Here is a 26,878-nt window from a genome sequence, read left to right on the forward strand (position 1 = left end):
ATATCCACCGTATCCTCAGAGGTGTTCCCCAAGCTTCGGCTATTGTATGAGCGTCCGTCCTTATTTTCAATTGCCTTGAGTGGCGACTCGGCAATATTTCCTCTAGCTCTGACCCAGTGATAAAACCGTTTGTCACTCGGTGAAGCAGAGCTGTTCATCCTACTGGCCAACCTCACACAATCACAAGGCTGATCCGGGCCAGTTTGGCCTGCAGGAGATTGGGCCAGTGGACTAGAAGGGGGCTTCTCCACCTGAGGGTAGGACGCAAAGTGCCGAAGGGTACGTTTGCTCTCTTGCGATACATTGCTCTTCGCAAAGCTCGCCGTCGAATAAAATACAAGAATTCCGCCCTGCATGGCACGAATCAATCGCGTAGCAAAGCTTCTGGTATCGCGAACTCGCTCCACCCGGTAAATAACAGAGGTTTCCGGTTGAGCCGCCTTCAAGAAGTGGCTGTGAATGCTATGTACCATGAAATCGGCTGTCACGGTCTCGTAGGCCGCCAGTAATGCCTGGGCCATGATTTGACCTCCGTACACGCCACGCGCCCATGGTGGATAGTTCAAATTACTTCCGTTGGTGAAACAGCCATACTCCGTTGAGGGCCGTATTGAGATAACTTGCTCGATATGAGATCTGTAGCATTGGGGCTCTCCGTTTTCGCTGCTATTGGAGTTTCGATCAGACATCCTTATGGTACATTATGGTTGGGGGCTCTGGTGGCAAGTTACGACGATGCTGGCTGCAGTCGGTGCGGTTTCGTACGTGGTCAATCTGTGAACTCTAGAGGCATAAAAGGGTTGCGACAAGTTTCCCTCAGCTTTCACGCTAACGTTATATCTCAATAGATTATACAGTTAGCATAACAAAAGGTTGCCGTAGAGGTCGAAACTATATAGCCCGAGGTAATGCTACGAAGCTAAGAGCAAGAGTATCATTAGACGACAGTCTGACTCGTATTATGTTGACGCAAATACAAGTAGTAAAGCTAAACCAAGGTTCATACCAGTTAAAATAAATATCTATGGCCACTGGTTGCACGATCTCTTAGAATACTGAAAATGTCAGGATCCACAGCCGGTCTGACCCCAATAACCCTCTCTGTCAGCATCCAACGTCCAGATGACTTACTTCAAAGAGGAACGCCCTCGGGGCGAGGCTGTTGTCCGGCAGCCGAGCTAGGAGGTCCAAGCGGCTTGTTCCCATACGGCGTAACATCAATGCCCAGCTCCTCCGCCTTGATGCGAAGAGCAAGTCGTGCCGAGTGGAAGCGGCAAAAGGCAAATTGATGAAACATGGCATACAGGCCCTTCTGGGGCAGCGGGCAGTAGTTGATGATAGAGTCTCCTTCTGGTCCGAGAAAGAAGGCATTTCCCTTTTCCCAGCGCTCGTGACATTTCTTAGCCATTTCATCACCTAAGAGGGCTTGAATCGCGCTCTTGGAGTTCATGTATCCTGTAGCAAAGACGACTATGTCAGCCTTTTGGGTTGAGCCGTCCTTGTACCTGACGCCGTCCTTTGTGAAATGCTCGATTTCTGAATGTACGAGCTTGATCCTGCCGTCTGCGATGAGTTTGCAGCATCCCGTATCCCAGTAGAAGCCGCCCTGATCAAAAGGGAACATCGAGTATGCGCCTCCACCATGATAGCCGTCGTGGAGGCGGTACCCAACATTTCTCAGCGACTGTAGCAGATCTGCGTCGATTTCCCGCGCTATCTTCTGCCCTCGCGGCATGACCTCGTACTCTACGGGGTATGAGTGCTTCAGAAAATTGGCCTGGTCGAGGATATCGATGTCTTGACCTCCTCGCCTGCCCGTCTTTTCACGGCTCTTCCAGAGGTGTCGGACACTCTTTTCCACAGACATGACGTGTGTCGCGCTCCTCTGAATCATGGTGACATCGCAGCCATTCTCGGTCAGCTCGAACGAGATATCATGGCCAGATGTTGCGGCACCCACGACGATGGCTCGTTTTCCTTTCCACCGAGGGTCTGTGCGATGATTTGATGAATGGGTAACTATCCCACCGTTCTGGCGAAAGTCATTCATGCCGGGCACCTCGGGGATGTTTGGCAGAGTTCCAGAGATACCAGTGGCAATCATCAAATGCCGTGGCCGAAGAGTGTGCTTAGTTCCATCTTGACGTGTAACGGTCAACGTCCATTTGCCCTCCTTCTCGTCGTACACGGCAGTCTTTCCATCAAGGTTTGAGTTTGCCCAGATATTCAGGTCCATGATGTTTGCGTAATTCTTCAGGAACTTGGCCAACTGCTGTGCTGGAAGAAACACCGGGAACCATTGCGGAAATGGCAAACATGGTAGATGGTTGGTGAATGTTGGTCCATGCAAGGATAACGACGCATAACGACTTGCCCAGCTGCATCCTGGGCCATCACCCTTTTCTATGATGAGATGCGGTATCCCCAAGACTTTACAGCGAGCCGCCATAGACAGTCCAGTGTGTCCGGCGCCGATGATAACCACAGTCGGCTGGGATCCCTCTTTGCCATCTGTCTCATCGTCTCTCATCTGTTGGTAGGTCCGGCCTTTGCCTGAGGGGTCATGATACTTTCCAAGCTGATACCTCTCCTTGTCTCCATATTCTGCATCCCAACCATAAACTGTCTCTATGGCGGTGCCGACACTGTAAATCAGCCATGATTTGGGATCAGCCAGATCAGTAGCCGTGCCGGTCTTGGCCTTGAATGGGCTCAGACGGGCTACGCCGATGCCGGTGCCGTGAGTAAAGTCAAATTCGAAATGAAGAAGGATAAATGAGAGATCTGGTCCGAGTGTCTCCACCTTTGCAGGAGCGTAAGGATTCAGTCGAACATGAGTGATACCAGTCTTGGATAGCCTTTCTTTCAGCATGGTGCCGATATTCTCATGCCCCTGTAAAGTTCTGATGTCCCAGGTGAGAAGTTCAACATCTTTCCAGTAGCCATTCTCATGGATGACTGAGAGTATGGCGTCCACGTCTTGGGCTTCTATGGCCTTGGCGAAGCCATCAATGAACTGCTGTGCGATGTTGGCGGCATCAACAGAACCGTAATCTGGAGTGAGCCCAAGTTCTGAGTCCGTTGGAAGGACTGCGCGCTTGATGTGACCGTAGTATCCACAGGTTTGGGACAAAGGCACCCCAGCCCAGCCAATTCTGGTATCAGCATCCGGTGGCCGTATGGCTTCATCGTTATAGTCTTTGGTACTTGCTTGAGGCATTATTGCTGATATGGACATCTCTCTTCAGTGAACTGCTTAGTGACAAAGGTTGCGCTGGATCTGGGTCGTGTCATTTATCATCAATCACTAGTCTTGTATGCGATCAATTCCTACTCTCGTTCTTCGTATCGTTGCATGGTTTTACAGGCATTGAGGCCGGTGCCTCGGGCCGAGTCAGTGGTTCCGGCCCTGCTTTGCAGAATACGTCAGACCAGTCGGGTTTCGCACTCAAGAGCATATCGCGGTAACATGGCTGAATTGCTTGACGACCTCGCGGAACCGAGCCAACATCTACCTATGTTTCAGATCGGAGCATCATCTTCGCTGCAGACGTTCATGAACCTGGTTTGACAACTAGACTTGGACAGGTTAGTTGATGCTCTTGACAGAAGGGCAAGGGCAAAGAGTATACTCCCGTATTTGTTAATTTGTATTCTTCACTTTGATGCTGGCAAAGGCCTCTTTTAAAACTGAAGCCTTATCACAGCTGTTGAGGGGGCATATGGTATAATATTATCTACGTGTAAGTAAATCCCGATAAGCATAACAACATGCCGACATGATTCAGAAGTCGAATGGAGCATGTCAATTTAAGTAATATGTCTATCTTAGGACCTTGGCTAGTTGGCCTTGAGCTCCAGAGCCTTGAATGCATTATATGTCCTTTCCTCGACCATCTCACAACTTATTTTGCACTTCTCGTTACTGTACTCCGGCCGCTCCTTGATCTTGGACCCATCATCACCAGGTAAAATCTCAATAGCTTCACCGGATGTTTCGCAATCTCCCAGCAAGTTCTCGAATGCTTTCAGTAGACTTTCAATGGTGACTAAAAGGCCCTTCGCATCGGCCTTGTCATAGAAGTCGCCAGATGAGATACCAGTTTTGACTATTGTGGGACAAATTGCGTTGAGCGTTATAGCTTCCTCTGGTAGGAGCCTCCCATGTGTCCGCACGAATCCAACGATCGCACTGCTTGTGTTAATAACTTCCTTTTCAGGTTAACTCATGGTGACCTTACTGCTTCGCTGCGGTATAGATGGGCAGACTCGGAATGCAGTAAAAGCCGCAAGCTGAGGATACAACAACGACTGCGTGTTGATGTGAGATTTCAAACTCGGCTTCTAGGATGGATAAGCTTACTCTTTCCACGGAAACCATACTTGCCAGGTTCTTGGTTTCTGAACTGTTGAATCGCAAGAGAGCAAGTATACAGCGCCCCAGTGGCATTAACATCCAGAACAGCCAAATTCGGCTTAACAAAACCAGACCCACTGGGTTGCTTGGTGTTCCAGGGTCTTTCAGTTATGCCCGCAATGGGAAAAACGTAATCCACCCTGCCAAGCCTGTCCACGGCGATCTCAAAGGCCTCCCTCTGAGACTCCCAGTCACCAACATCGGCCTGAACAGCCCACGCTGCTTGACCTTGTTTGTTGAACTCTTTGCAGGCTTCCTCAGCACCTTGGAGATTTTGATCGGCTATAACGACTTTCATGCTGTGGCAGACGAATTAGCAGCATATTTGGCAAGGCTTGAAATGGTTTGGAGATAATCACCCTTTGTCAACGAGCGTCGCAGCGAGAAATCTGGCGATTCCGCTGGCACCGCCTAAAAACAAAACATTAGTGACTGAGGTGATCTTGCCTTGCGCGTTCTGGCTATTGGCAAGTCCATACCCGTGATATAGGCCGTTTCTCCGCTGTATGTCATGCTCGCGTTTGTGAAGAGTTGACCAGTCTCTCTGACACGGGATAATTTTATAATAAAAAGAATAAATTTGCTTTCCAACTTTCAAGTTTCAGTATATAGATCAAGGACATAAATTAATTATATATGTCAGTGCTTTGGTTGCGATGGTTACCGAGGCTCGTGAGGATAGGGTAGGCCAGATGGCCAGAAGTTCAACAGACTTGCACCTCGGTAATATAGTACCTGACATATTTCCATTTATAGGCTATATGAGTAGTCATAGCTGCCTTACTCATCTCATCAGAGTGTACAGATAAATTTACTTAGTAGCTAAATGCTAAATTTGCTATTCTAACAGGAGCGGAGTTCAAGGTAAAGACTTGTGTTTTGCTTGTCTCGCCAAGCGCACTCATAATACAATTGCGCCTGTGGATATGCGCTAGATAGAGCCACTTCTGACGTTTAACCAATACTTACCGCTGTTTTCTAGATAATGGATTCCTAATCAGACACTGAACCAACCAGACAGCCAGGATAAGCCTAGCGTGTATCATGCGAACTACCAGTACTAAATCTGCTTAATGCGGGATGAGCTGTCTCCAGTTGCGCGTTCGTTTATTTATAGACTGACCCATAATCTGCCTACTTCAAACAAATGGGCCTGCGGTTCGGCTTAACCCTTTACCGAAAAACAAGGGAGCTCACCAGAAAGGGACAAGCGACTCCTCCTAAATGGCTAAAGTCTAGCCGAGGAAGAAACATCCTTGACCACCACTTGTCCTGGAATCTTCCTATCAGTGTTTCGCAGTATTCGCCTCAAGATCTTACCACTCGGCCCTTTCGGAATCTCATTCACAAACTCAACCTCCTTGACCCATTTGTACCGCACACGCCTCTCCTTGACATACTGCATAAGTTCATGACCAGCCGCAGCATTCGGCCTGACGTGGCTCTTTAAAACGACAAACGCCTTTGGCTTCTCACTGCTGTAGGCGTCCGGTATGCCTAAAACAGCACAGTCTGCTACATATGGATGACCCAGGAGGACTTGCTCCAGGTCAGCGGGAGCAACTTGTTGGCCTTTGACTTTGATCATCTCCTTGATTCGGTCGACGATGTGGATGAACCCTTCGCTGTCAATCTTCCCAATGTCCCCTGTGCGTAAGAATCCGTCGGTGCCAAACGTCTCGGCCGTTTCCTTTGCGTTGTTCAAATATCCCATCGCGATTTGAGGGCCTTTGGCGAGGATCTCGCCCGTCTCGTTTGGCCCAAGCTCTCTACCAGTATCCACATCAACGATCTTCACGACAGTAGAAGCCAACAATTTTCCTGCATTGTTTCCATACTTGTAGTCGTAGAATTCAGGTGGGTGGGTGCTTAAGCAGCAACAGGACTCGGTCATACCATAACTTTGTCGAAATCCGGTCCATGGCATCTTGTCGTGAAGCCGTTGGATCACTTCACTCCCCACGGGAGCGGCTCCGCAGGCAATCACCTTTACGCTTGTCAAGTCGTACTTGTCGACGATGGGATCATTTATGAGCCTGATCACAATTGCTGGCACCAGAGTTAAATCAGTTATCCGGTAATTGACGATGGCCTCCAGTACATTCTCCAAAGTGAAATGCGGCAGCATTACGCACTCATCGTTGCTAGCGATTGGCCAGTGAAGGAACCTCACAAGGCCGCTGACTGTCACACTGTTAGCGGAATCAGTTATAGATCAAGGTACAGAGTGTCTGACTGTGAAATAATGGTAAGCAAGCAAGAAAACGCTTCTTCTCGGGGCCTGCGGCATCTGCGAGTTGGAGGCATTGGGCGATGATGTTCTTGTGTGATAGCATTACCTGGTTCTGTTAGCCCACTCGTCAATCATCGCAGGCCCGACATCTTACAGCTTTTGGAAGTCCAGTTGTACCACTGCTAAAGTTCAGGTATCCACAGACGTCGTTTGTCTGACCTGCCGGGATCGAGTAGAATGGGATTTGTCTACCAAGATCGTAACCTCTTCCAACTTCTGAGAGCTGCTGGATCGACTGATAGCCTTCGAGGGCCCCGTCCATTAACAAGATTCTCTCAGAAGGGATACCGACTTCCTTAGCAGCCTCGCTCGCCATTTTGATGGAGCTCTTCACTGTCATGATATACTTGGTCCCAGCCGTTTTGAGAGCATTTACCATTTCTCCAATCGTGTAAGATGGAGACGCACCATTGACTCTGCCACCTAGGACACGTGTAAGCCCTACACTCAAGAAATTGGGGCCTGCCACATTTTGCAGAGTCTCATACCATTTCTTAGAACTGCAAACATTGTTACCGGATACCATATTGTGTTGTGACCAAAAAGCGAGGCAGTGTCCCCTACCTCCATCCCCAGTTCGTTGACCAGAGCTGACGACGCATAGGTTGCATGCTCTTTGACCTGTCCAAAATCTAGGCGTTCGCCCGTAGTGGCGTCTGTGAAGCCTGCCATTTCACCAGGCGGGTTCTTGAATAAAGGGGAGTATCTCTTGTCTTCAAAAGCCCATTCCCATACGGTCAAATCTGTCGGGCCTACTTAGTCCAGGCGCGTTAGCTACAATCTCTTGAGAAGTGAAGGCAGTAATTGCAACTGTGTCTTACACTGGATGTCTGGGTATTGAGATCCAAAAAGCATCTTGTCTCTTGGTTATGCGATGCAGTAGAATCGATTAATGCTACAACACGCAAATCCTGCTCAGTGATCTTGTTGTTTGTTTTTAATCGTTTTTCAATGTCGCTTCCTTCTTCTTCCTTGTTCAATCGATATTGTTAATACGTCTTTCTCAACAAAGCACCAAAATAGCCTCGGACCTCGGAATGTATTATAAAACATTCGAGTATGACAGGCCTCACTATAAGACGTAGTTAATAAACAAGATATCAAAGTAGGATCATGAAATGCTAGACACAAGTCACTTTGAAGTGCCCCGGTTGCCCAGAGGTGTAACGTCTATTTATCCAGAAACCCGGCTCGAGATTGAGATAAACTTACCAAACAATCTTCCCAGCTATCAATATTACTTATGTCTGCAGCCGTAGTCGAAATGGCCAGAGATGCAGTTGCGCACGACACCCGTGCCGTCAACGGGAATCTCAGCGGCAACGCGTCTGTCGATAATGACTTTGTTCGCAAGGCCATCGACAAGTCCAATCTAAATGCCCTTCGACTCGCTTTGCTCCAAGTCACAGGCGATCCACGACTAGCCAAGATGAGCACTCGCCGCCGTGCGATCCGCGGGGGCGCCATGTATTCTCACGTTCTATGCGATGAAGATGCACCACTCCTCAAGCAGATTGCTTTCGACTATCTATCTAAGCGCAAGTCTGACGATGATATTCCTCCGCCCCCTTCTAAAGAAGAGACTAGAAAACTCTTGGACCTATTTGGGGACGAGCCAATTCAAGATGTCGAGTTCAACTACAACTACGAAGAGCTAGCCTTTGAAGAGTTCCCTAGGAACGCCCAATGGAGCGACAAAAAGCCCTCTGCCCAAAAGATCGCCGACTTCAAGATTGTCGTCATTGGTGCTGGTATCAGCGGCCTTGCTGCCGCCGTTCAGTTCAAGAACCTCGGTCTCAACTTTGAAGTTCTCGAGCGTCAGCAAGGCATCGGCGGCACATGGCTCTTGAACAGTTACCCAGATGCACGCGTTGATACGTCAAGTTATCTCTTCCAGTTCAAATTTCTCAAGAACTATCCATGGTCGGAATACTTTGCGAGAGCAGGAGAGACACGAGGATACCTCGAGTACGTTGCGGAAAAGTACAATGTCAAGGATCATTTCCGCTTTAGTCGTGAAGTGATCAACGCAGTCTGGGATGAAGAGACGAGCAAGTGGGACCTCACTGTCAAACATTCAAACGGTGAGATTGAGAACGTGACCTGCAACGCTATTGTTAGTGGTAGCGGCCTCTTTGCTACCCCAAACCTGCCAGACTTTCCCGGTCTCAAGGACTTCAAGGGCCCTGTATTTCACACCGCCAAGTGGAATCATAGCGTGGATTACCGCAACAAGCGAGTCGCTCTGATCGGCACTGGTTCGACTGGTACCCAACTTGCTTCTAGGGTTGCTTCCGAAGCCAAACAGTTCACAGTCTTTCAACGTACGCCCAACTGGATCATGCACATGGACGGCTACGGCGCAAAGATAGACGATGAGGTACGCTTCATCTTCAACAAGATGCCGTATTACTGGAATTGGTTCTGTTACTCAGCTCATGTTGCATCTCAGCAACTGCAGTATATGCAGACTCATGACCCAGAATGGAGAGCCAAGGGTGGTGTCGTCAATGAAAGGAATGACATTGCCCGCAAGAATCTCACAGAGTACATCAAGTCCAAGTCTGAGGGCATTCCAGGTCTGTTGGAGAAAATTCTGCCTGATTATCCTCCGTTGGTCCGCAGGCTAGTGGTAGACAATGGGTTCTACGATATGCTTCGTCGCGACAACACGAAGCTCGTCGCCGAGGACATCGAACGGTTCACGGAAAATGGGATAGTTTCTTCAAGCGGCCAAGAGCACGAATTTGACGTAGTGATTCTCGGAACCGGCTTCAAAGTGTCAGATTACTTCTGGCCTTGCAAGTACATCGGCCGCAATGGAACTACACTGGAGGATCTCTGGAGCAAGGACGGTCCTCGCTCATATCTTGGTCTCACCATGCCCGGCTTCCCCAACTTCTTTTCCCTCTACGGTCCAAACCACCAGCCCCGTTCAGGAGGGTTCTACTCATGGGGAGAGATTTGGTCTCGATACGTGGCTAGCTCCATTGTCCATCTGATCGAGAACGGTAAAAAGTCGATCGAATGCCGTAAAGACGTCTTCGATGAGTATAACACGAGGCTTGATGAGAAGGCTAAAGAGCTCATTTGGGAGATGGAAGGAAGTGGGTATTATGTCAACAGCTTTGGTAGGCAAAGTGTGAATGCTCCATGGTTCACGTACGATTACCACAGCATGGTCTTAGCACCCAACTTTAATGATTTTGAGGTCAGGTAGTACTCTAGATTAGCGAGATAGGTAACGGAATGGACAGCGCATTAACCCAAGCTGGTTCCTACTACGGTTCCAAAAGAACCAAAGTATTTCATATGAGTCGCTACTTGTTTCCATGGGATAGCGAATTATCTAAAATCATTTAACTTGCAATGTTTCATATCAGTAAGTGCACAGAAGTGAGGTGTATACTACTGTAGCTACTTTAAGTATAAAGCGGATATATGAGCCTATGAGGAGAGGCTTAGGTTCCGTCACAGGGGGGAAAGAACCTCAACATGAACTTCTTTATTCCTATCAATTAACCATGTAAGTTTCTAAACTAAGTGGTCTCAGTAGATGGGCTTCTCTAATGGACTCTTGTTTCCCCAGAAATCCTTCCAACTGAACGATTTGTTCTTCTTTTGGAACTGACAAATCCCGTGCTCCCCCTCCGATCCAGGGACCGTCATGTTAGCGAACGTCTTCTTGACCAGACTCGCTTGTCTCTCACTATCCGGACACAGCCAAGCCATTCTTGTGAGCTCCTTGTTGATAGCTGAGGATCGAGGAGCACATTTTGCCAATTGATCCAAATAGTTATCGAGCAGCATCGTCAGGGATGTCTCATCGCTACTTATCCCGTGAACAGCCCCTACCCGAGCGAGCTCTTCGGGACCTATCTCTCTCCCAGACAACATGCCTTCACGAGCCATAGAGGCACCCCATTCCCGCACGAGATACTTGGAAATCACAGCTGGACTAACCCCAATCTTGATCTCGCTGAGTGTCCAGCGTGCCTTTGGGGATACAAGCCTAACATCGCATGTAAAAGCTAGTCCAACACCACCACCGTAACATGGCCCGTCAACGACGGCGATGGTGGTTTGAGGAACGTGATCTAGAGCTTCATACAGTGCCGCAACCTTGGAGTAATAGCTGCCATCGTCGGAGCCATTGGCTGTGTCAGTGTTTCCGCTAAGGTCCATGCCTGTACAGAAGAACTTGCCCTCTGATTCGATCACAAGGTGGTATACGGATTGATCTTGAGGAAGCTTCTTGAAAAGGGAAGTCAGGCCTTCAAGCATGGAGTCAGTCAAGGCGTTTCCATTCTTAGGCCGTGTCAGGGTGACCTTCAAGGCGGTACCCGATCGAGAGACACGATACTCGCCAGTATCCTCCACAGCCTTCCAAGTACGCGGTTCTTTAGGAGGTGTGGGCTTTGAAGTGGTCGAGCTAGAAATAATCTTGCCTCTCTTGGTAGCCAAAGCGGCACCGGCTCTGCTCCCATATGGAATACCAATCTCCCCGGAAATCCATTGGCCAACATCGCAAAGCTTATCCAAGTCCACGTCAGTGCTGATTCCTGAGTTCTCCAGGGTGTAGATGACATCCTCGGTAGCAACATTGCCTCGGGCTCCAGGTGCATAAGGGCAGCCACCGAGGCCGGCAACACTACTGTCGAACTTTCTGATACCCATCTCGTAGGCACGGACAATATTGGCGATTCCTTGGCCATATGTGTCGTGAAAATGACCGGCAAGCCGAGTTGGAGATATGTCCGGAAGTAGCCTGTCAAGGACATCCTGGACCTTCTTCGGAGTACCAACACCCAGCGTATCACCGAGGCCAACTTCGTAGCAACCCATATCTAATAGCCTTTTCACAACTGGAAGAACAGTATCTGGTGGCGTAGGGCCCGAGAATGGGTCTGAGAACATGCAAGAAATGACCCTATAGTTGTAAGCAGTCAGTTTCCAATATACCCAATCTCTATCGGATATACGTACCCACGAACTCTGATACCGAGGCTCAACGCCTTTTTGGTGACAGCTTCACATTGTTGGAGTGCTTCCTCAACAGTACAGTTCTGATTCGCTTTGCTAAACGCTTCCGTCACAGAAGCAAAGACCACGATCTCCTTTGCCCCGGCTCGGTTTGCATTCTCCAGCCCTTTAAGGTTTGGCGCCAGAACGGGATAGTTGATCTGACGAGATTGGTAGATGTGCCCAGGGCGTGCAAGGATCTCATTCATGACCTCGGTTCCATCGGCGAGCTGAGGAACCCATTTGGGAGACACGAAGGAAGTAGCCTCGATGTTTACCAAACCTGTGTCGACGAGTCTGCGGATCAGTTCAATTTTGGTCGCCGTAGGAATAGATGCTTTGATGTTTTGCAGACCGTCCCGTGGCCCGACCTCGACAATCTGGACTTGGGATCTCAGAGACGAGAAACGCCGTGAGCTCTCCAGAGATGACTTAACAGTCGCACCGTAATTGAATTTTAGACCACCTCTTATCAGTAGGACTGATCTTGCGCTTTTGGTCAAGGTGGGCATCATGCTTGATTAAGGTGAATATGTGATGTTGGAGGGACTCGATACGTTCAGGTCTTGTTGGATCAATCATTCACATATAAAAGGGCTTTACTTTGACTATTCTTTATCTCAGGTCCGATACCTCTTTATTGTAAGACCTATGATGATTTGGGCCCAGAGTGCCATGATGATGTCGCATAACCGAGGTCACTACCGCAACCAAAAGCCGTGTATACCCGTGTCAAATAACCACGTCCGTCAATTAGACACATCTTCCAAACGATACATGAACCGTGTAAAGGGAAAACAAACTAGCATCTGCCACGATAGATGTTTGAATTCTATACTGAGAGATAATTTGCATGTGTAAAGTCGGTACATGCTGAATGGAGGACACCGTGAGATTATCCATTCTACGTTTCGTCTCTGAACCTTTCCTCCGCTTCGATCAGATCTTGGAGGCAACATTGCCTTTTCTAGACCCCTCTGCTGGTAGATCCCGGAACTTCTCATAAGCCTTGAGAGCTGCCGGATTGGCCACTGATCCGGCCACGGCAAACTTATTGCCGTTGATCGCGTGCTTCACATTGATCTCACATTTTTTCCCATTAGCTGTATAAGGAATATCATCCACCTCAAAGATGTATGCTGGTACATGGCGCGGCGAGTACCGATCGCGGATGGCGGCTCTTATCTTACTCTCGAGATGGGGCGTTAGAGGTTTGACAGGCTTCATCTTGACAAACAGCAGTACCCGTTCGTCAGTATCGACTTCTCGTTTCTGGCCAACACAGATACTGTCCAGGACCTCTGTGAAGGTCTCTATAACTGCGTAGATCTCTGCTGAACCGAATCGCACCCCTGAAGGATTCAAGACGCCGTCGCTGTATACACATTAGATGTCGGAACCCACTATGGAGGTTTTGGGCCAGACTTACGATCTGCCAAGCATGGTAATTCCTCCCGTAGCTGGAGACCGCTGAACGAAGTCTCCTTGGCACCAAACACTCGGCCCATAACGTTCAAAGTAAGAAGCCTTGTATTGCTTGGCACCAGCTTTCCCTAAGAAGGCAAGTGGTTGGCTTGGAAATGGTTTTGTACAGACCAGCTCTCCCGGTGCACCAGACTGCTCCACTGATACGTGTTCATCTATCCCAGAGTCGTAGATATTTACAGCCATGCCAAGAGCTTTGCACTGAATCTCCCCGGCATACACTGGCAACATTGGCGTGCCACATACAACTGTTAAGCTTGTTAGCCAATTTGAGCTACAGCCTCGGGATCTGGTGCTAGTTATCTTACAGCATCCCGCAATATCCGTTCCGCCGCTCATGGAGATTAACTGGGCTGAAGGGGGAAAAGCAGTGGAATAGAACCACTCGTATAACTCAGCAGAGAGCACAGACCCCGTTGACAGCATGATGCGCAACCGACTCAGATCGAATTGTCGTCCTGTTATTGGCGCAAGACACGCAAGGTTAGTTTCAGCTCCACCGGCATCTGCAGCCCCGGAACAGTCTTACTCGGTACGATATTGAGATCTCTGAGCGTGGAGAGATACCTCGGCGATGTGCCGAATACACTGATCCTGATAGGAGGCTCGTAAGAACTACAGACTGTATCTTATGGTTGTCTGATACTCACTTGAAGGTCTGAGCAAGCTCAAAGAGTATAGTCGGACGAGGGTGAAATGGGGAGCCATCGTATAAAAGCATTGAGGCACCACAGGAGAGGTTCATGAGGTTCAATACCCACATGATCCATGATGTCTGACTAGTAAGCAAATGAGAGCTGTCAGAAATCACTCGGTAAACGTACAGTTGTGTATTGGAACACGACATCGGTCTTGCGGATGTCGTGTTGAATGACCGAATCAACCTTTGTCTTCAAGGCTACTCCCTGTTATTGTGAGCATCAGGCTGTTTGGTGATTGAGTATGGGTGTAGTTACCCCTGTTGAGTGTACAATGCACTTTGGTGGGCCAGTCTGACATATTGTTAGCCGTCAGGTCTTGGATGAGGTCAAGGCAACACAAACCGTTCCAGATGAGAAGAGAATGAACGCTGGATGGGAAAACGGGAGCATCTTAAATAGCAATGAATCCCCTCTGTCAGCCTTGCAAAAGTCTCCGAACGTGCATAAGTTTGGCTCCTGTAACCGGCTTATGCTGAGTTTCAGGTTTGGAACTATAACAACCTGCGTCACGAACGTCTTATCTCGCTCCCGGAGCTCGCGAGACCATTGCCTGATACGGTCACTGAGGTCGATAGTTTTCCCAGCGTAGACATATCCTTGTTCTGCAAAGATAAACTTCGGGCGAATCTGCGAGTATCTGTCAACTATGCCACCAACGCCCATGTCGCACGAAGTTGAAGACCACAGTGCGCCGATGGAGAGGGCTGCCAAACAAATGACTATGGCGTCGACAGAGTTGGATATGACGGCTGCGACGACATCCCCGGCAACCACCCCAGAGTTGACTAACGCACCGCGGAGCCTCTGTACGCGTTCTCTCAAGGAAGCCCAAGTCACTTCCTCGACGTCATTAAGGCTTTCGCGGCTGAAATGTATAGCAACGTCTGTATCCCTGCGGTCCCGAAAGATTAACTCGGCAAGATTGAGAGTTGAGGTTGGGAAGAACTTGGGGGGCGGAAACATGAAGTGAGAGCGCGTGTCCTTGGTATCGTTAACAGATATCAAAGTATATTTCTGGGGGTACACACTCTTGGAATGAAACATGGCGCTTCCTCACTAATATATCCAATGTCACTGGGTGAAATCTGGAGCCATCTGAACGCCTGAGCCCAGAAATAATCTATAGTCCCGTCTGCCACCGACCATTTGTACAAGTCGTCGTATGTTTGCAAATTTAGGCCATAGGTATCATTGACGTGGTTGATGAACTTGACTGTGTTCGTGTCGCTCAGATTCCGAGGGTTCCACAGAGCGGTCTTTGCTGGGGGGTTCATTGTTAGACCAGGGGAAGACAAGCAGTGATAAATATCGATCAGCGACTATGATAGAGTATTCGTTGGATCGTTGCGTTCCTAAATAACTTAAATGTGCTGCCGATTACATGACAGCTTCTGAACTCGAAGTGGGGGGGCTTTCATCACTTTTTTGCCATCCTTGTTCAATGATGACGCCGAGGTAAGAACCGTACATCCCCTAACCCAGCATATACCGCCTTTCTCTTTCTCGGGGGTCTTGCAAGGTGCAGTGCTCACCACCGTTGCCAAGATGTTATCCTAAGCATGGATACCTCACATATTGTCTGTCACTCATGCGATGTATGCAGCACTGTTGATTTGATGGGAGTCATACTGATAGCTAAGGTAGGCTAGATAACCCCCCTCTTCTCTAACTCCGCTGCCTGTTGCTTTTCTATTCCCAACTCATCTAGCAATTCCGACGTGTGCTCTCCTAGGCGAGGTGGTGCTCTCCTCAAGTTCGTCCTTGATCGACTAAACTTGACCGCCGGCCCAATAAGTCGTAGCTCACCAGACTCCACAGCCTCCATTTTCACATTCGCAATCATGTCCCGCGCTACGGCCTGCGGATGTTCAAATGCCCGCTCCATATTATTAATTGGGCCAAAAGGAAGACCCGTCTTTTCGAAGACCGACACCCACTCCCTCGTCGTTCGAGTCAGGAAAATCTCATTGAAGATTGGACCCAGTAGATGACGATTCTCTACCCGCTTGGGGTTTGTCAGGAAGCGGTCATCTGTGATAAGATTTTCAAGACCCAGGAGCTTGCAAAGGGTTTCGAATTGGGCGTCGTTAGTAGCCCCACAGACAAGATATGCGTCTTTAGTCTGAAAAGCATCGTAGGGGGCGATACTAGGATGTTGACAACCCCAACGCTGTGCCTCGATGCCCAAGTTCAGCCAGGAAAGACCAACGTTGGTCAGTAGGCTGAGCTGAGTTTCGAATAGTGACGTTTCCACTCTTTGGCCCGTCCCGTCGCGCTCACGAGCGTAGACAGCCGCAAGTACTGCGCCATGGAGATACAGGCCCGTCGCCATGTCGACCATGCCGATTCCTGTGCGCACAGGAGGACCGTCTTTTTCCCCAGTGATGTGAAGAAGGCCTGCTTCTGCTGCTGCTATCGGATCGTATCCTCCTCGGTTGGAGTAAGGACCAGTGGTTCCAAACCCTCGGCCAGTGTCAGCTGACTTCCACCGACTTAGAGGAGATTGGCGACTTACCTGAAATACTGGCATATATCAGCCTCGGGTTCTCCTTTTGCAGGCTTTCATATCCCAAGCCAAGGCGGTCCATAGTGCCAGGTTTGAAGTTCTCAATTCTACGACGTAGTTAGCGACGATCTTCGCAAGGCCATGAGTGACTCTTGCGCGCCCATTGTCGTGATAGCATAGCGGGGAATGTGGCTTATAGGGTGTTATTTACAAGACATCTGCATTTCTTGCAAGCTTTCTGAGGATCTCTTTTCCCTCAAGCTGCTTTAGATCAAGTGTAATGGAGCGCTTATTGCGGTTTACCGCAGAGAAATAGTTCGACATGGGACCGGCCGACTTTTTCCATTTCTCTTGCTCCCCTGGCATCATCCAATGTCTTGTATCATCCTATAGATGAGGTGTCAGGTATTGGAAGCAGATGCTAGGATGATAATCTTGATAGCACGTACCCCTGTACCAACAGTCTCAACTTTGATGACATCGGCACCATAATCTGCAAGAATTTGTGTGCAGAACGGAGCCTGAAATATTGCACCAATGTCAGCCGGTCTCGGGAACGGAATAAGAAGCATCTCCACATACTGCCAACACGCGAGAGACATCCAGAACTTTGAGTCCCGTGAGAGCGCCAGGGCCCTGAGTGTTATCCGAAGCACTTTGTTTGGAAAACGACCTGACCCTAGGTAGACAATGTGAGAGCTTATATTGCGTTACTTGGGTCACTTTCTTGGTATAGCAGCGTGCTAGTGTGTTGAACCGTCTCATGGTTATGATGATCATCAGGTTGTTTCAATATCGTAAGGGTTGAGGAATAGATACTACTGAGTTACTACAGCTCAATCTGTTTAATAGCTAACACTTAAATGGAGATAATGATGCTTTACAAATTGTAGACTCTCCAGTATAGACTGATTGAAGACCTTGACACGAACTGCAAAGACCTCGGTCATCATCCGGTCGTAAACGTGCGCCCCTCACACGATTCCTAACAAGCGAAATACCACACAACCTCGGCACTGCCCAACAGAGCAACAATGTTGACGATTTGACAAGACGCTAGATTCTGTGATGGCCAGTTAAGTCAGGCGACAACTGAAACTGATTGCTCTTCATTGAGCCCTTGTCCTGCTAATATTTTTTACCAGACAGGGTGCTTAGATCCAGTCTAGGTTAGCAGGTTTTGTCATTGTCATTATCAGATGGGTTATCTCTCGTCACGTGCTTGTGTGGCCTTATCGATAAGATATCGTGATTGCCTAGACAGTGGCTTTCTGCGTGAGTTATCTGTGCTTACATCAACACGCGTTCTGGACTCATGGTGATTGAAAAGAAACTTAATGCAGCAGCTTAAATACCATAGTGCGTGTATTCTAGCCGACTATAACTGAATCCTCTTATAGAAGTGCCTAGTAGCTCTTTGGAAGTCCGAGAACCTTCTGACCAATGTAGTTCTTAATCATCTCCCCACTAATCGGTGCGATCCTTGAGAGCATAGCCTCTCTGAGATAACGCTCGACATGGTACTCTTTTGCGTAACCCATTCCACCATGAGACAGAATAGCTCTCTCAGCTGCCTTGAATGCACTCTCTGAGGCTAGATATTTCCCTGCATTTGCATACTCACCGTCCTCATACCCTTGATCATACAATCGCGCGGCCAGATATATCATCAATCGTGCGCTCTCGAGGTTCATCCAACACTCGGCTAGGGGATGCTGTATCCCCTGATACTTGCCAACTGTATTGCCGAACACCACACGTTCGTTGACGTAGTTGCTGGCGCGTCGTAATGCTGCATAGCCTATCCCTAGCGCCTCGGCACCCACAAGAACTCGCTCGGCATTCATTCCGTGCATGATCATCTTGAACCCATCACCCTCTTTACCGATCATATCGCTGGCAGGGACTTTCCAGTCCTCAAAGAAAAGAGTGTTGCTGTCAACTGCTGAGCGACCCATCTTGGGGATCTCGGTGACGGTCACGGCAGAGCGGTCTAGGTCGGTGTAGAAGAGCGAGAGGCCATGACTCGGACTCTTGACCTGATCAAGCGGGGTTGTTCTGGCGAGGATGAGTATTTTCTCAGCTACCTGGGCAGTAGATATCCAGATTTTGGACCCCTTGAGGCGGTAGATATCACCGTCTCTTGTAGCAGACGATTGTAGACGAAGGGTGTCAAGTCCCGTATTTGGCTCCGTGACACCGAAACAGGCTCGTTCTTTTCCCTGGATAAGAGGGACCAGCCAGCGTTCTTTCTGCTCCTTTGTGCCAAACTTGGCAACTGGTTCCAAGCCAAAAATATTCATGTGGACCGATGACGCTCCGTTCATACCCGCCCCTGATTCTGAAATCGTCTGGAGCATGACAGCTGCTTCCGAGATACCTAGACCAGCACCGCCATACTCTTCAGGTAGACAAATACCCAGCCAGCCGTTAGAAGCTAGGTCATTGTAAAGTTCCCACGGAAACTTGTGTTTTGTATCCCTTTCAAGCCAATACTCATCCGTGTATTTAACACAGATCTTTGAAATGGCTTCACGGACAGATCTTTGAGACTCAGTCCACTCTGGAAGGTTACTGGGGAGGTACTCTGTGGCACGGGAATGAATCAGTCTCAAGGCTGGGCTCCTCAAACTAGATCTCGGTGTCGAAAGGGGCCTCGCCGACTGTCTCGTTAAACGCGATAGAGATTGCCGTGAGAAGGTGGCAATGGCAAATGCCTTAGTTCGCATACTGGCTATTGGTATGGTATGTCTGTAAAATTAAGTATAAGACCTGCAACTTTGCAGGACCTTCGGTGTGTTGAGGGGAAGTCTTATAAGTGAAGCTGTTGATAACGGAGCCCGTCGGCAATGAACGGCACGGGAGTGGCGAGTACCTGAACAGGGCTGTGGCCGGCTTGTACAGTTCCCTCGGGATGAGTCCCAGGCACATGACCTTTACAATATTGGTACCGAAAACTAACAGAAAGAGCAAAGGGTTCTTCATGCCTGATGCCCCTTATATCTTGCTACCTATTCGGACATTTTCGCGGATTAACAACAGAGTCACCAAGCCGTGTATATTCACTTTAACCAGCAACTGGCCAAATAGATATTCTTATCTTATTGCTTACTGATAGTTTACTTATTTCAATGACTGACAAAAGCATTTACTGAAGCGTGATTTTAAGCTCTTAGTATGAAGTTTCAAATATAAATAATTCATCTTCTAGACCCAGAAGGCGCTGTTGCCAAAATAGAGCGCTATGAGTTAAGCAATTCGGTAGCTCCCATGCCATGTCATTTAACCCAAGACCTTGCGATATAATCCGAGACGGTAAGCATGATAACCCTGTAGGCACCGGTCAGTGTTTTAAAGTTGAAGTGATAGATGTATGATAGGACTCACGCGTGGGGAGCAATCCTGAAGAAATATGGTACGAATCCGTGACCAAATGCCGCGATACCTTCTATCCTCGCAACCTTGACTATGCAGTCAAAAAAGCCAGTATACTGCATACTACGTCCTCCTTGTTGTTTATTCTGCCACTGCATCCTAGTCTTGACAAAGTCAAACGGTAAGCTTAGAACAGCAGCGAAAGTTCCTGCAACCGCGGCAGCAGCAAGAGACTGCGCGTGCGGTGATAGGTCCGTATGAGTGGCAAGCTGATGCTTGGCTTCGGAGAAGAAGGTTAGTTGACCAAAGTTTGTCGAACATGCTCGTATGACTGTTGGAGTTGCGCCACTCCACAGTCCTCGAATGCCCTCTGCTCGTGTAATTCTTGATAGAGCGTCAAATACTGAGCGATAGTTGGCGCGCTCGGCTCGGGGCTTCATCCCATCACTCTGCATGCGTATTAACGCGACTTCTGTAGGAGTACCAATGAGAGATCCCAACCCTCCAGCCAAGAGTCCCGCCAAGCCTCTCTCCATGAAGTTGATATCCCGATTTTGTGCTGATGCTCGCTTCTTCAGCGCATCTTCAAACGTGTAGAAGAAGCCCAGGCGAGCTGTGCCATAAACGAGTTGCCGCAAGTAGCCAGCTGATATGCCCTGGTACAAGTCCAGTAACCTGCCTTGAGACACAATGCCCCTGGCAACTGAGAATAAGCTCGTTGGTTGGCTTCCGCCTGGTCCAGCAAGCTGCAGACGCACTTTGATTACATCGATAGGATGAATGCATGTTGTAGCGACGAGTCCCGAGGCACCACCGATGATAAAGGGCTTCAGCGTAGCGGTGAGATGCTTGCTATATGGTAATGATCTATTCACAAGCTTATCCTCTGAAGCGAGGCTCATTGTGGACATCTCTTGTATGTGTACCGATATCTGGATTGGGGCCGTCTTCTTCAAAGGCTGTGTATATTTGCAACTTCTGAAATCTGGAGATTGAGGTGTTTAGATATCGCTACTCATGATGACGCTGATCTTGCAAGTACTACTGCAGCCGCAAATCAGCCATCATACACCTCGGCCTGCATAAAGGCTTCCCCTTATCACATATCCAAGCTTGAACCAGTCAACGTTCCAAAGATACAACGCGTAATACGCTGCGACCTTAGTTCAATTGTGGCCGGTAAAGGGTGATCCGAAAGAGCTCACAATGATTATGATTTCCTTAGTTCGCCGACAGAAAGATCCAAGAGAACATGCTGTTTCTCTATTTATATTTCTCAGCAAACGAGCCTTAACATTACACGCTCAACTCTACTATAGATCAGCAACTAATTGTTAGACCTTGAGGATTCACAATATGATTCACAAAGCCATTCCTTTATCTTTTTCCCAAGGCTGGATAGCAGCACCTTAATCCTTTAGATTACACATAAGCATCCCCCTGGCAGCGCGCGAAGTTGTTAATAGATTTTCTTCTGTATCATTTAATACTGAAATAAATCGTGAAGAGGTTTAGTAGCACAGTGCGCAGCTTTCGCGTAAGAGGTTCGGTTGCCTCATAGCCGAGGCAAATATAATATGCCAGGGATTACCGAGGCTACGAGCCCTGGGTTGACGTGGCGAATACTCGGCAACAGCTGGACATAGAGCTTCCGATCCCTAATAGTTGTTTGGATATATGGGAGGTGAATAGTGAAAAGACGATTATGATTATCTTTCTTCAAATAGGCAGGCAAGCCATGTTGTTCCACTGTGAGCAAAATTATGCTTCCAAGACTTTCATTACTTTGTGGAACACGTGAATCTGGTCCAACTATAGTCAGATATCCAAATAGAGTAAAACTGGCCTTCTACTGAACTGCTCAGGATTTCAAGGTCAAGGAGCTCTGAGAGACCTGAACTTTCAATAGCCAGGCCTAGGCATCGCAGATCCCAATGTACTGCCGATTGATTGAGTTTCTTCCTTCAAACTATAATATGAACCTTTTGCTTAAGAAAGGTAGTTGCCGAGGGTCTTACCGGGAGCAGCGTTCAAACTGCTGTCCCCGGTCACCTGTATCGCCATTCTGATCGTGACACGTGAGGTCGTTCTCGGAAAGCCCACTGTAGTTCAGGGATCTCTGTGATACTGATGATTAAGCTATCCGATTCAACATAATCTTTCTCATCATGCCATCTTCGCCGCAACCTGCACAGGATGGCGACGGTATAGGGAACAAGCGGAAAAGAGACGATCAACCACCAGACTCTTCTTCGAAGCGAGCTGCTCCTCAAGCCTGCCTGTCCTGTCGAAGCCGTAAAGTCCGCTGTGATGTAACCATACAAGGCCAGCCATGTACCAATTGTCGCCTTGATAACCTGGGTTGCGTACTTGGCAAGCCTCGTAGAGCTGTAACGAACAGGACAGGGAACAGAACATCTGAGCGGTCGAATGCCGGCGAAGACTTTCCTGTCTCTCTCACGTTTGAAGGTAGGGGGGAATATAAAGAGCTCCGACTTGATTATGACTTTGGTTCTAACAATGCTTTGCAGGTCTAGAAGATGTTTCACAGGACGATGCTATGCAGGGAGACAGCGACAACATCCCCGGCGTCGCCCCCATTCAGCTACCTCTGAATCCGCCTGGCGACTGCACGCAGACGCTGCCACAGTACATACGGCCTCTTCCGCCGCATCTAAAACCCATCGATACGGAATATCTTACCGGCAAAGGCTGCCTGAGGATTCCCGACGATGACCTCCAACGCGAGCTGTTTCGGCTTTACATACTATACGTACATCCTTTCATGCCAGTAGTCGACCTACCAGACGTTCTCTCGTCTGTGGCCCGGCGTGATGCCAGCTCGCAAGTCAGCCTACTTCTCTTCCAGGCCATCATGTTTGCTGCCGTAGTCTACATTGACTCCGAATACTGTACCGAGAGGGGGTACGAGAATCGCAAGGCAATGCGAAAGGAGTTCTTTGAGAAAGTTCGCCTTCTTTACCATCTCGATACAGACCCCGATCGCATCGCTCGTCTACAAGCCCTTCTTCTGATGACATACTGGTACGAGAGGGCTGATGACGAAAAGGACACTTGGCATTGGACAGGGATAGCACTGTCGCAGATTCATGTTATGGGGATACATCGGAGTCCCGAGCAACTTGGCATCAGCCCCAAAGCGAAACGTGGACGTAAGAGGATCTGGTGGTCTTGCTACGTACGGGATCGACTTCTAGCGTTGGGTATTCGGAGACCGGCTCGGATAAGGCCCGATACGTTCAACGTCCCTGAGCTGACAATAGGGGACTTGGATATGGAGCCCTTCGATGATGCTGTCATAAGTTTCCTCGGGAACCCGCAGATGATAGACTCTGCAACTCAGAGGGGTCTGATGCTGTGCTTTCTCGAGCTGACAAAACTGTGCGTGCACATCGGGGATATTCTGTTCAGTCAGTATTCAATCCTGAACAACGACATCTCAAAGGTGGATGAAAAGATCACTATGATGGTTGTACCCAAGAAATCCGCCCAGCAGATGCAAGACATGGAGAAGTGCGACCTCAAGCTGCGCGACTGGATACAGAATCTGGAATCACTTTGTCGTTATAAGGCGGGCCAGTCTCGCGAAACAACACAAAGTCACTCAGCCTTGCATCTGCATCAGGCTCTATTGCACATGATATACCTCACTTCAACAGCCATTCTTCACCGCCCCCAGGCACAGCGGTTGGACGACAGTTCCGGGAATGATATAACCACCAGGAGGTCCGCCGATAAGATTGCTGATGCCGCTGGAGGCATCACCCAAGTTGCATATGACTTGCACCAGGGAGACCAACTACGGTTCGCGTCCACCTCGGCCATTCCTGCACTTCTATCTGCTATACTGATACACCTCAACGACATTGCCTCCTCGCGGCAAGATGCTCGCTATGCTTCTATCGGCCAGTTCTATCAGTGCTGGCAGGCTATACAGTCTCTTAGGGATATGTACGCCTCTGCAGATCACGTCATATGGTTTCTTGAAGCTGTTATTCAGCGAACCAATGTCAACATCCCAATGCTGAGCCTGGCTCCTTCAAAGAATTCGAGACGACGAAAACCTTTGCAAAGAAAGCAGCAGGTCAGAAAAGGCGATATAGAGACTGTTATGGGTAGTCAGGCTACTAAAGTCAGGGATAGAACAGCGTTGAACCCGCCAAACTCGCTGATTACACCGGAGACTACGGGGGCCGTAGGTGTCGGTACACAGTCCCTTGGAGAAAGCTCGACACTACTACCCATAGATGCCGGCAACATGGAGAATCAATTCTTCGTTGATCCATGGACTGACTTCGACGCCGAGGCAAACCTTTTGCAAGCCTTGGTTCACTTTGACGCCGATCCTAACTTCTTTCCTGTCACCAATATGGGGCCACAGCAGAGGGAAATATTGCCCTTGCAGAGTACATATTATTAAGCACCTATCAGTAGAATGCAAGGCAAAGGGGAACACAGACATTGTAGTAAACAATTATTATTATAATAAGCCATGTGCTGATAAAATATAACGCTGATCTATTCACCAGTATGTCTATACAGACGTTCATGCGACGCTTATCATGTTTGGAGTGCCTGATTTCTCTACACTCAATTATCCAACTAGGACTACTACCCCGGATTACCAAACCGCCCCCGGATACCCCGGATTACCCCAGAATCTCGCAACCAATAGGCTCTAGAGATCTCAGGCTCTTGGCTTACCCCGAGGTCTTGAAGAATCGCGAAGATCTAAACTAAGCTTTTCGCTAGCATGTATAATACCGAAGATCCGTTTTGCCCGAGGCGGAGCAATGCCACTGATGGAGTCTGAGCGCCGAGGCCGTTGCCCAGTCTCAGAACATCGTGGTACTGACAAGGTCTTGGTGGCTGTCTAGATATTGACCGTGAATACATAAATGTCAGAGCGGACTTATCTCTTGTCCGAAATTTATAATTCCATTTACTCTGTTGAAACAACTTTCTTGAAAAGAACATCCTAATAAGTCGACATAATGGATCGTGAAAAAACAAATGACACCAGCCTTCGAAAAGCCTCCATCATGGAAGGTGATGCAATCGTTCCTCGACTCAGTCCACGCATCATATTCATAATAATTTTCCTTGGCTTCGGCTCTGCATCCATGGGGTATGCCTCTTCTATCATTGCCACCACCCTCTCCCAGCCATCGTGGTATGCAACCATGAAACTGGGCGCAACGTCAGACGTGACTGCACTTATAGGGGCCACCAACGGCGGCTACTACGCCGGAGGAGCCTTTGGATCAATCTTCAGTGGCTACTTTGCACACAAATACGGGCGTAAGAAGTCTGCTGCTCTTGCGGCACTGATCATCCTCATATCGAGTTCTCTTATAGCGGCCTCTTATCATATCGCCATGTTCATCACTTTCAGGGTCTTCCAGGGATGGGGATCGTTTCAGATGTTGTCTACAATTCCTATGTGGATGGCTGAGTTGGTCCCTCCTCACAGGAGAGGCATGTTAGTACAGATCCACCCAGCCATGATCAATACTGGATACACCGTTGCATCCTATACTGGTGTCGGGTTCTTTTACTACACCGGTGGCGGGAAGGACACTTGGCGTGGACCTCTGGGGCTTGCAGGACTGTTCCCTCTACTGCTTTTGCTTGGAATTTACTGGATCCCAGAATCACCCCGGTATCTGTTATTCAACGATCGGAAGGAGGAGGCTTGGGACGTCCTTCGACATCTTCATTCAGACCCAAGAGATCCCAACCATCTCTTTGCGAAGAATGAACTAGATCAAATCGAGCGGCAAGTTCAGCTCGATAACGCAGAGTCTGCTAAGTCTATCTCCGGGAACTACGTCAAGATCTTCCAGCGAGCTTCTTTCAGAAAGCGGTTCGTCATGACCATCTTCTTGACTTTTGCGCAGATGAGCTCCGGTGCTTTGGTTGTAAACAGTAAGTTCTCCCCAAACAGCTCTTTACGCCCATAGTAGGAATGCTAGAGGCCTGATACTAACTTTTCTCACTAGACTATGGTGGCTTGATCTACAAGAGCCTCGGGTTCAGCAATTCTGCGGTTCTTCAAATGCAGGGCGGCTATCAATTATGTGGATGGGTTATGAACACCGCGAACATGTTTTTCATCGACAGGTTTCCACGAAACAAGTTGATGTGCTTGGGATTTGCCACTTGCGGAATTACCGTTATTATTGAGGCTGCTCTTCAGAAGCACTATCTCGGGACGGCCTACCAGCCAGGACTGATTGCATGCACGGCATTTCTCTTCCTCAACGTCACATGCTTCGGCTTATTTGTAGAAGGTCCAGGTTTCACTTACATTGCAGAGATATGGCCTACCTTTCTCAGAGGCGAGGGCTATGCTCTTGGGATGTGCAGTCTTTGTGTAACGAGCATCATCTGGCTTCAGTCAGCACCCACCGCCTTCGAGACGATCGGTTGGAAGTTCTATATCATCTTCATTGTCATTGATGCTATTGCTGCGGTTGTTGTATGGTTTTATCCTGATACTCTGGGAAAACCCCTTGAAGAAATTGCGGGTGTCTTTGGAGATACAGATATGGTTGCTCTGGTTCCTCAGCGAGATGGGTCAAAGTCGGACAGCGGAAATAATTTTGAGTGAGAGGCTGGAAAGCTCTTCAGTTGGTGGATTGGACTGTTGTATTGTCTTCACTCCTTTGAAGGACGTATTCCTGCAAATTAGAGCAACTATAGTTAAAAAAGACCTTTCGCCTTTGAATTAAATCTAGTTTATAACCTACTTTGTATATTTGCCAAAGGCTGGCGTCACTCAACATCTCAAGGTATTGTAAGTCAGCATGAGAACAATCGATATGTTAATGACTCAGAGCGATGAACTCGCAGCCAAGACCGCATAAATGATAAGACACACTGAATACGCTAAAGATTGCAGTATACTGCATATCGGCCAACACAGTTGGAGCGGGGAAGCCATCACTACCGAGGCGGTAGAGTGTGCAACGTTGTGACATGATGACTGCAAAATTCGTGCCTAGTGGCTTGAATAGCGCCTCTACCAGTACTCACTGCCGAGGTCTTCATACAAT

The 26,878-nt window shown here is 48.6% G+C and overlaps 11 protein-coding genes across 11 annotated transcripts; 3 read left to right on the plus strand and 8 right to left on the minus strand.

The window, feature by feature from the left end:
• Nucleotides 1-1,132: 1,132 nt before the first annotated feature.
• J7337_007879 (uncharacterized protein) lies at nucleotides 1,133-3,220 on the minus strand (the record flags this gene model as incomplete). Its single annotated transcript, XM_044825506.1, has 1 exon — nucleotides 1,133-3,220. The coding sequence occupies one exon, from the start codon at nucleotides 3,218-3,220 to the stop codon at nucleotides 1,133-1,135; it is 2,088 nt and encodes a 695-aa protein (XP_044678423.1).
• A 620-nt stretch (nucleotides 3,221-3,840) lies between these two features.
• On the minus strand, nucleotides 3,841-4,715 carry J7337_007880 (uncharacterized protein; the record flags this gene model as incomplete). Its single annotated transcript, XM_044825507.1, has 2 exons — nucleotides 3,841-4,109; nucleotides 4,364-4,715. 2 exons carry the CDS (start codon nucleotides 4,713-4,715, stop codon nucleotides 3,841-3,843), a joined length of 621 nt encoding a protein of 206 aa, XP_044678424.1.
• A 930-nt stretch (nucleotides 4,716-5,645) lies between these two features.
• On the minus strand, nucleotides 5,646-7,236 carry J7337_007881 (putative NRPS-like protein biosynthetic cluster; the record flags this gene model as incomplete). Its single annotated transcript, XM_044825508.1, has 3 exons — nucleotides 5,646-6,601; nucleotides 6,654-6,756; nucleotides 6,805-7,236. The coding sequence occupies 3 exons, from the start codon at nucleotides 7,234-7,236 to the stop codon at nucleotides 5,646-5,648; spliced, it is 1,491 nt and encodes a 496-aa protein (XP_044678425.1).
• Nucleotides 7,237-7,953: 717 nt separating this feature from the next.
• Nucleotides 7,954-9,930, plus strand: J7337_007882 (uncharacterized protein; the record flags this gene model as incomplete). Its single annotated transcript, XM_044825509.1, has 1 exon — nucleotides 7,954-9,930. One exon carries the CDS (start codon nucleotides 7,954-7,956, stop codon nucleotides 9,928-9,930), a length of 1,977 nt encoding a protein of 658 aa, XP_044678426.1.
• Nucleotides 9,931-10,259: 329 nt separating this feature from the next.
• J7337_007883 (putative secondary metabolism biosynthetic enzyme) lies at nucleotides 10,260-12,244 on the minus strand (the record flags this gene model as incomplete). Its single annotated transcript, XM_044825510.1, has 2 exons — nucleotides 10,260-11,640; nucleotides 11,697-12,244. The coding sequence occupies 2 exons, from the start codon at nucleotides 12,242-12,244 to the stop codon at nucleotides 10,260-10,262; spliced, it is 1,929 nt and encodes a 642-aa protein (XP_044678427.1).
• A 427-nt stretch (nucleotides 12,245-12,671) lies between these two features.
• On the minus strand, nucleotides 12,672-13,403 carry J7337_007884 (uncharacterized protein; the record flags this gene model as incomplete). Its single annotated transcript, XM_044825511.1, has 2 exons — nucleotides 12,672-13,107; nucleotides 13,162-13,403. The coding sequence occupies 2 exons, from the start codon at nucleotides 13,401-13,403 to the stop codon at nucleotides 12,672-12,674; spliced, it is 678 nt and encodes a 225-aa protein (XP_044678428.1).
• Nucleotides 13,404-15,563: 2,160 nt separating this feature from the next.
• Nucleotides 15,564-17,026, minus strand: J7337_007885 (uncharacterized protein; the record flags this gene model as incomplete). The annotated part of the gene is made up of 4 exons (XM_044825512.1): nucleotides 15,564-16,381; nucleotides 16,434-16,531; nucleotides 16,636-16,811; nucleotides 16,874-17,026. 4 exons carry the CDS (start codon nucleotides 17,024-17,026, stop codon nucleotides 15,564-15,566), a joined length of 1,245 nt encoding a protein of 414 aa, XP_044678429.1.
• Nucleotides 17,027-17,830: 804 nt separating this feature from the next.
• Nucleotides 17,831-19,153, minus strand: J7337_007886 (uncharacterized protein; the record flags this gene model as incomplete). The annotated part of the gene is made up of 1 exon (XM_044825513.1): nucleotides 17,831-19,153. One exon carries the CDS (start codon nucleotides 19,151-19,153, stop codon nucleotides 17,831-17,833), a length of 1,323 nt encoding a protein of 440 aa, XP_044678430.1.
• Nucleotides 19,154-19,807: 654 nt separating this feature from the next.
• J7337_007887 (uncharacterized protein) lies at nucleotides 19,808-20,710 on the minus strand (the record flags this gene model as incomplete). Its single annotated transcript, XM_044825514.1, has 1 exon — nucleotides 19,808-20,710. The coding sequence occupies one exon, from the start codon at nucleotides 20,708-20,710 to the stop codon at nucleotides 19,808-19,810; it is 903 nt and encodes a 300-aa protein (XP_044678431.1).
• Nucleotides 20,711-21,967: 1,257 nt separating this feature from the next.
• Nucleotides 21,968-24,240, plus strand: J7337_007888 (uncharacterized protein; the record flags this gene model as incomplete). The annotated part of the gene is made up of 2 exons (XM_044825515.1): nucleotides 21,968-22,268; nucleotides 22,331-24,240. The coding sequence occupies 2 exons, from the start codon at nucleotides 21,968-21,970 to the stop codon at nucleotides 24,238-24,240; spliced, it is 2,211 nt and encodes a 736-aa protein (XP_044678432.1).
• A 763-nt stretch (nucleotides 24,241-25,003) lies between these two features.
• Nucleotides 25,004-26,433, plus strand: J7337_007889 (uncharacterized protein; the record flags this gene model as incomplete). The annotated part of the gene is made up of 2 exons (XM_044825516.1): nucleotides 25,004-25,748; nucleotides 25,823-26,433. The coding sequence occupies 2 exons, from the start codon at nucleotides 25,004-25,006 to the stop codon at nucleotides 26,431-26,433; spliced, it is 1,356 nt and encodes a 451-aa protein (XP_044678433.1).
• Nucleotides 26,434-26,878: the final 445 nt, after the last annotated feature.

This window comes from Fusarium musae, chromosome 6 (genome assembly GCF_019915245.1).
Source record: "Fusarium musae strain F31 chromosome 6, whole genome shotgun sequence".
Lineage (NCBI taxonomy): Eukaryota > Fungi > Ascomycota > Sordariomycetes > Hypocreales > Nectriaceae > Fusarium > Fusarium musae.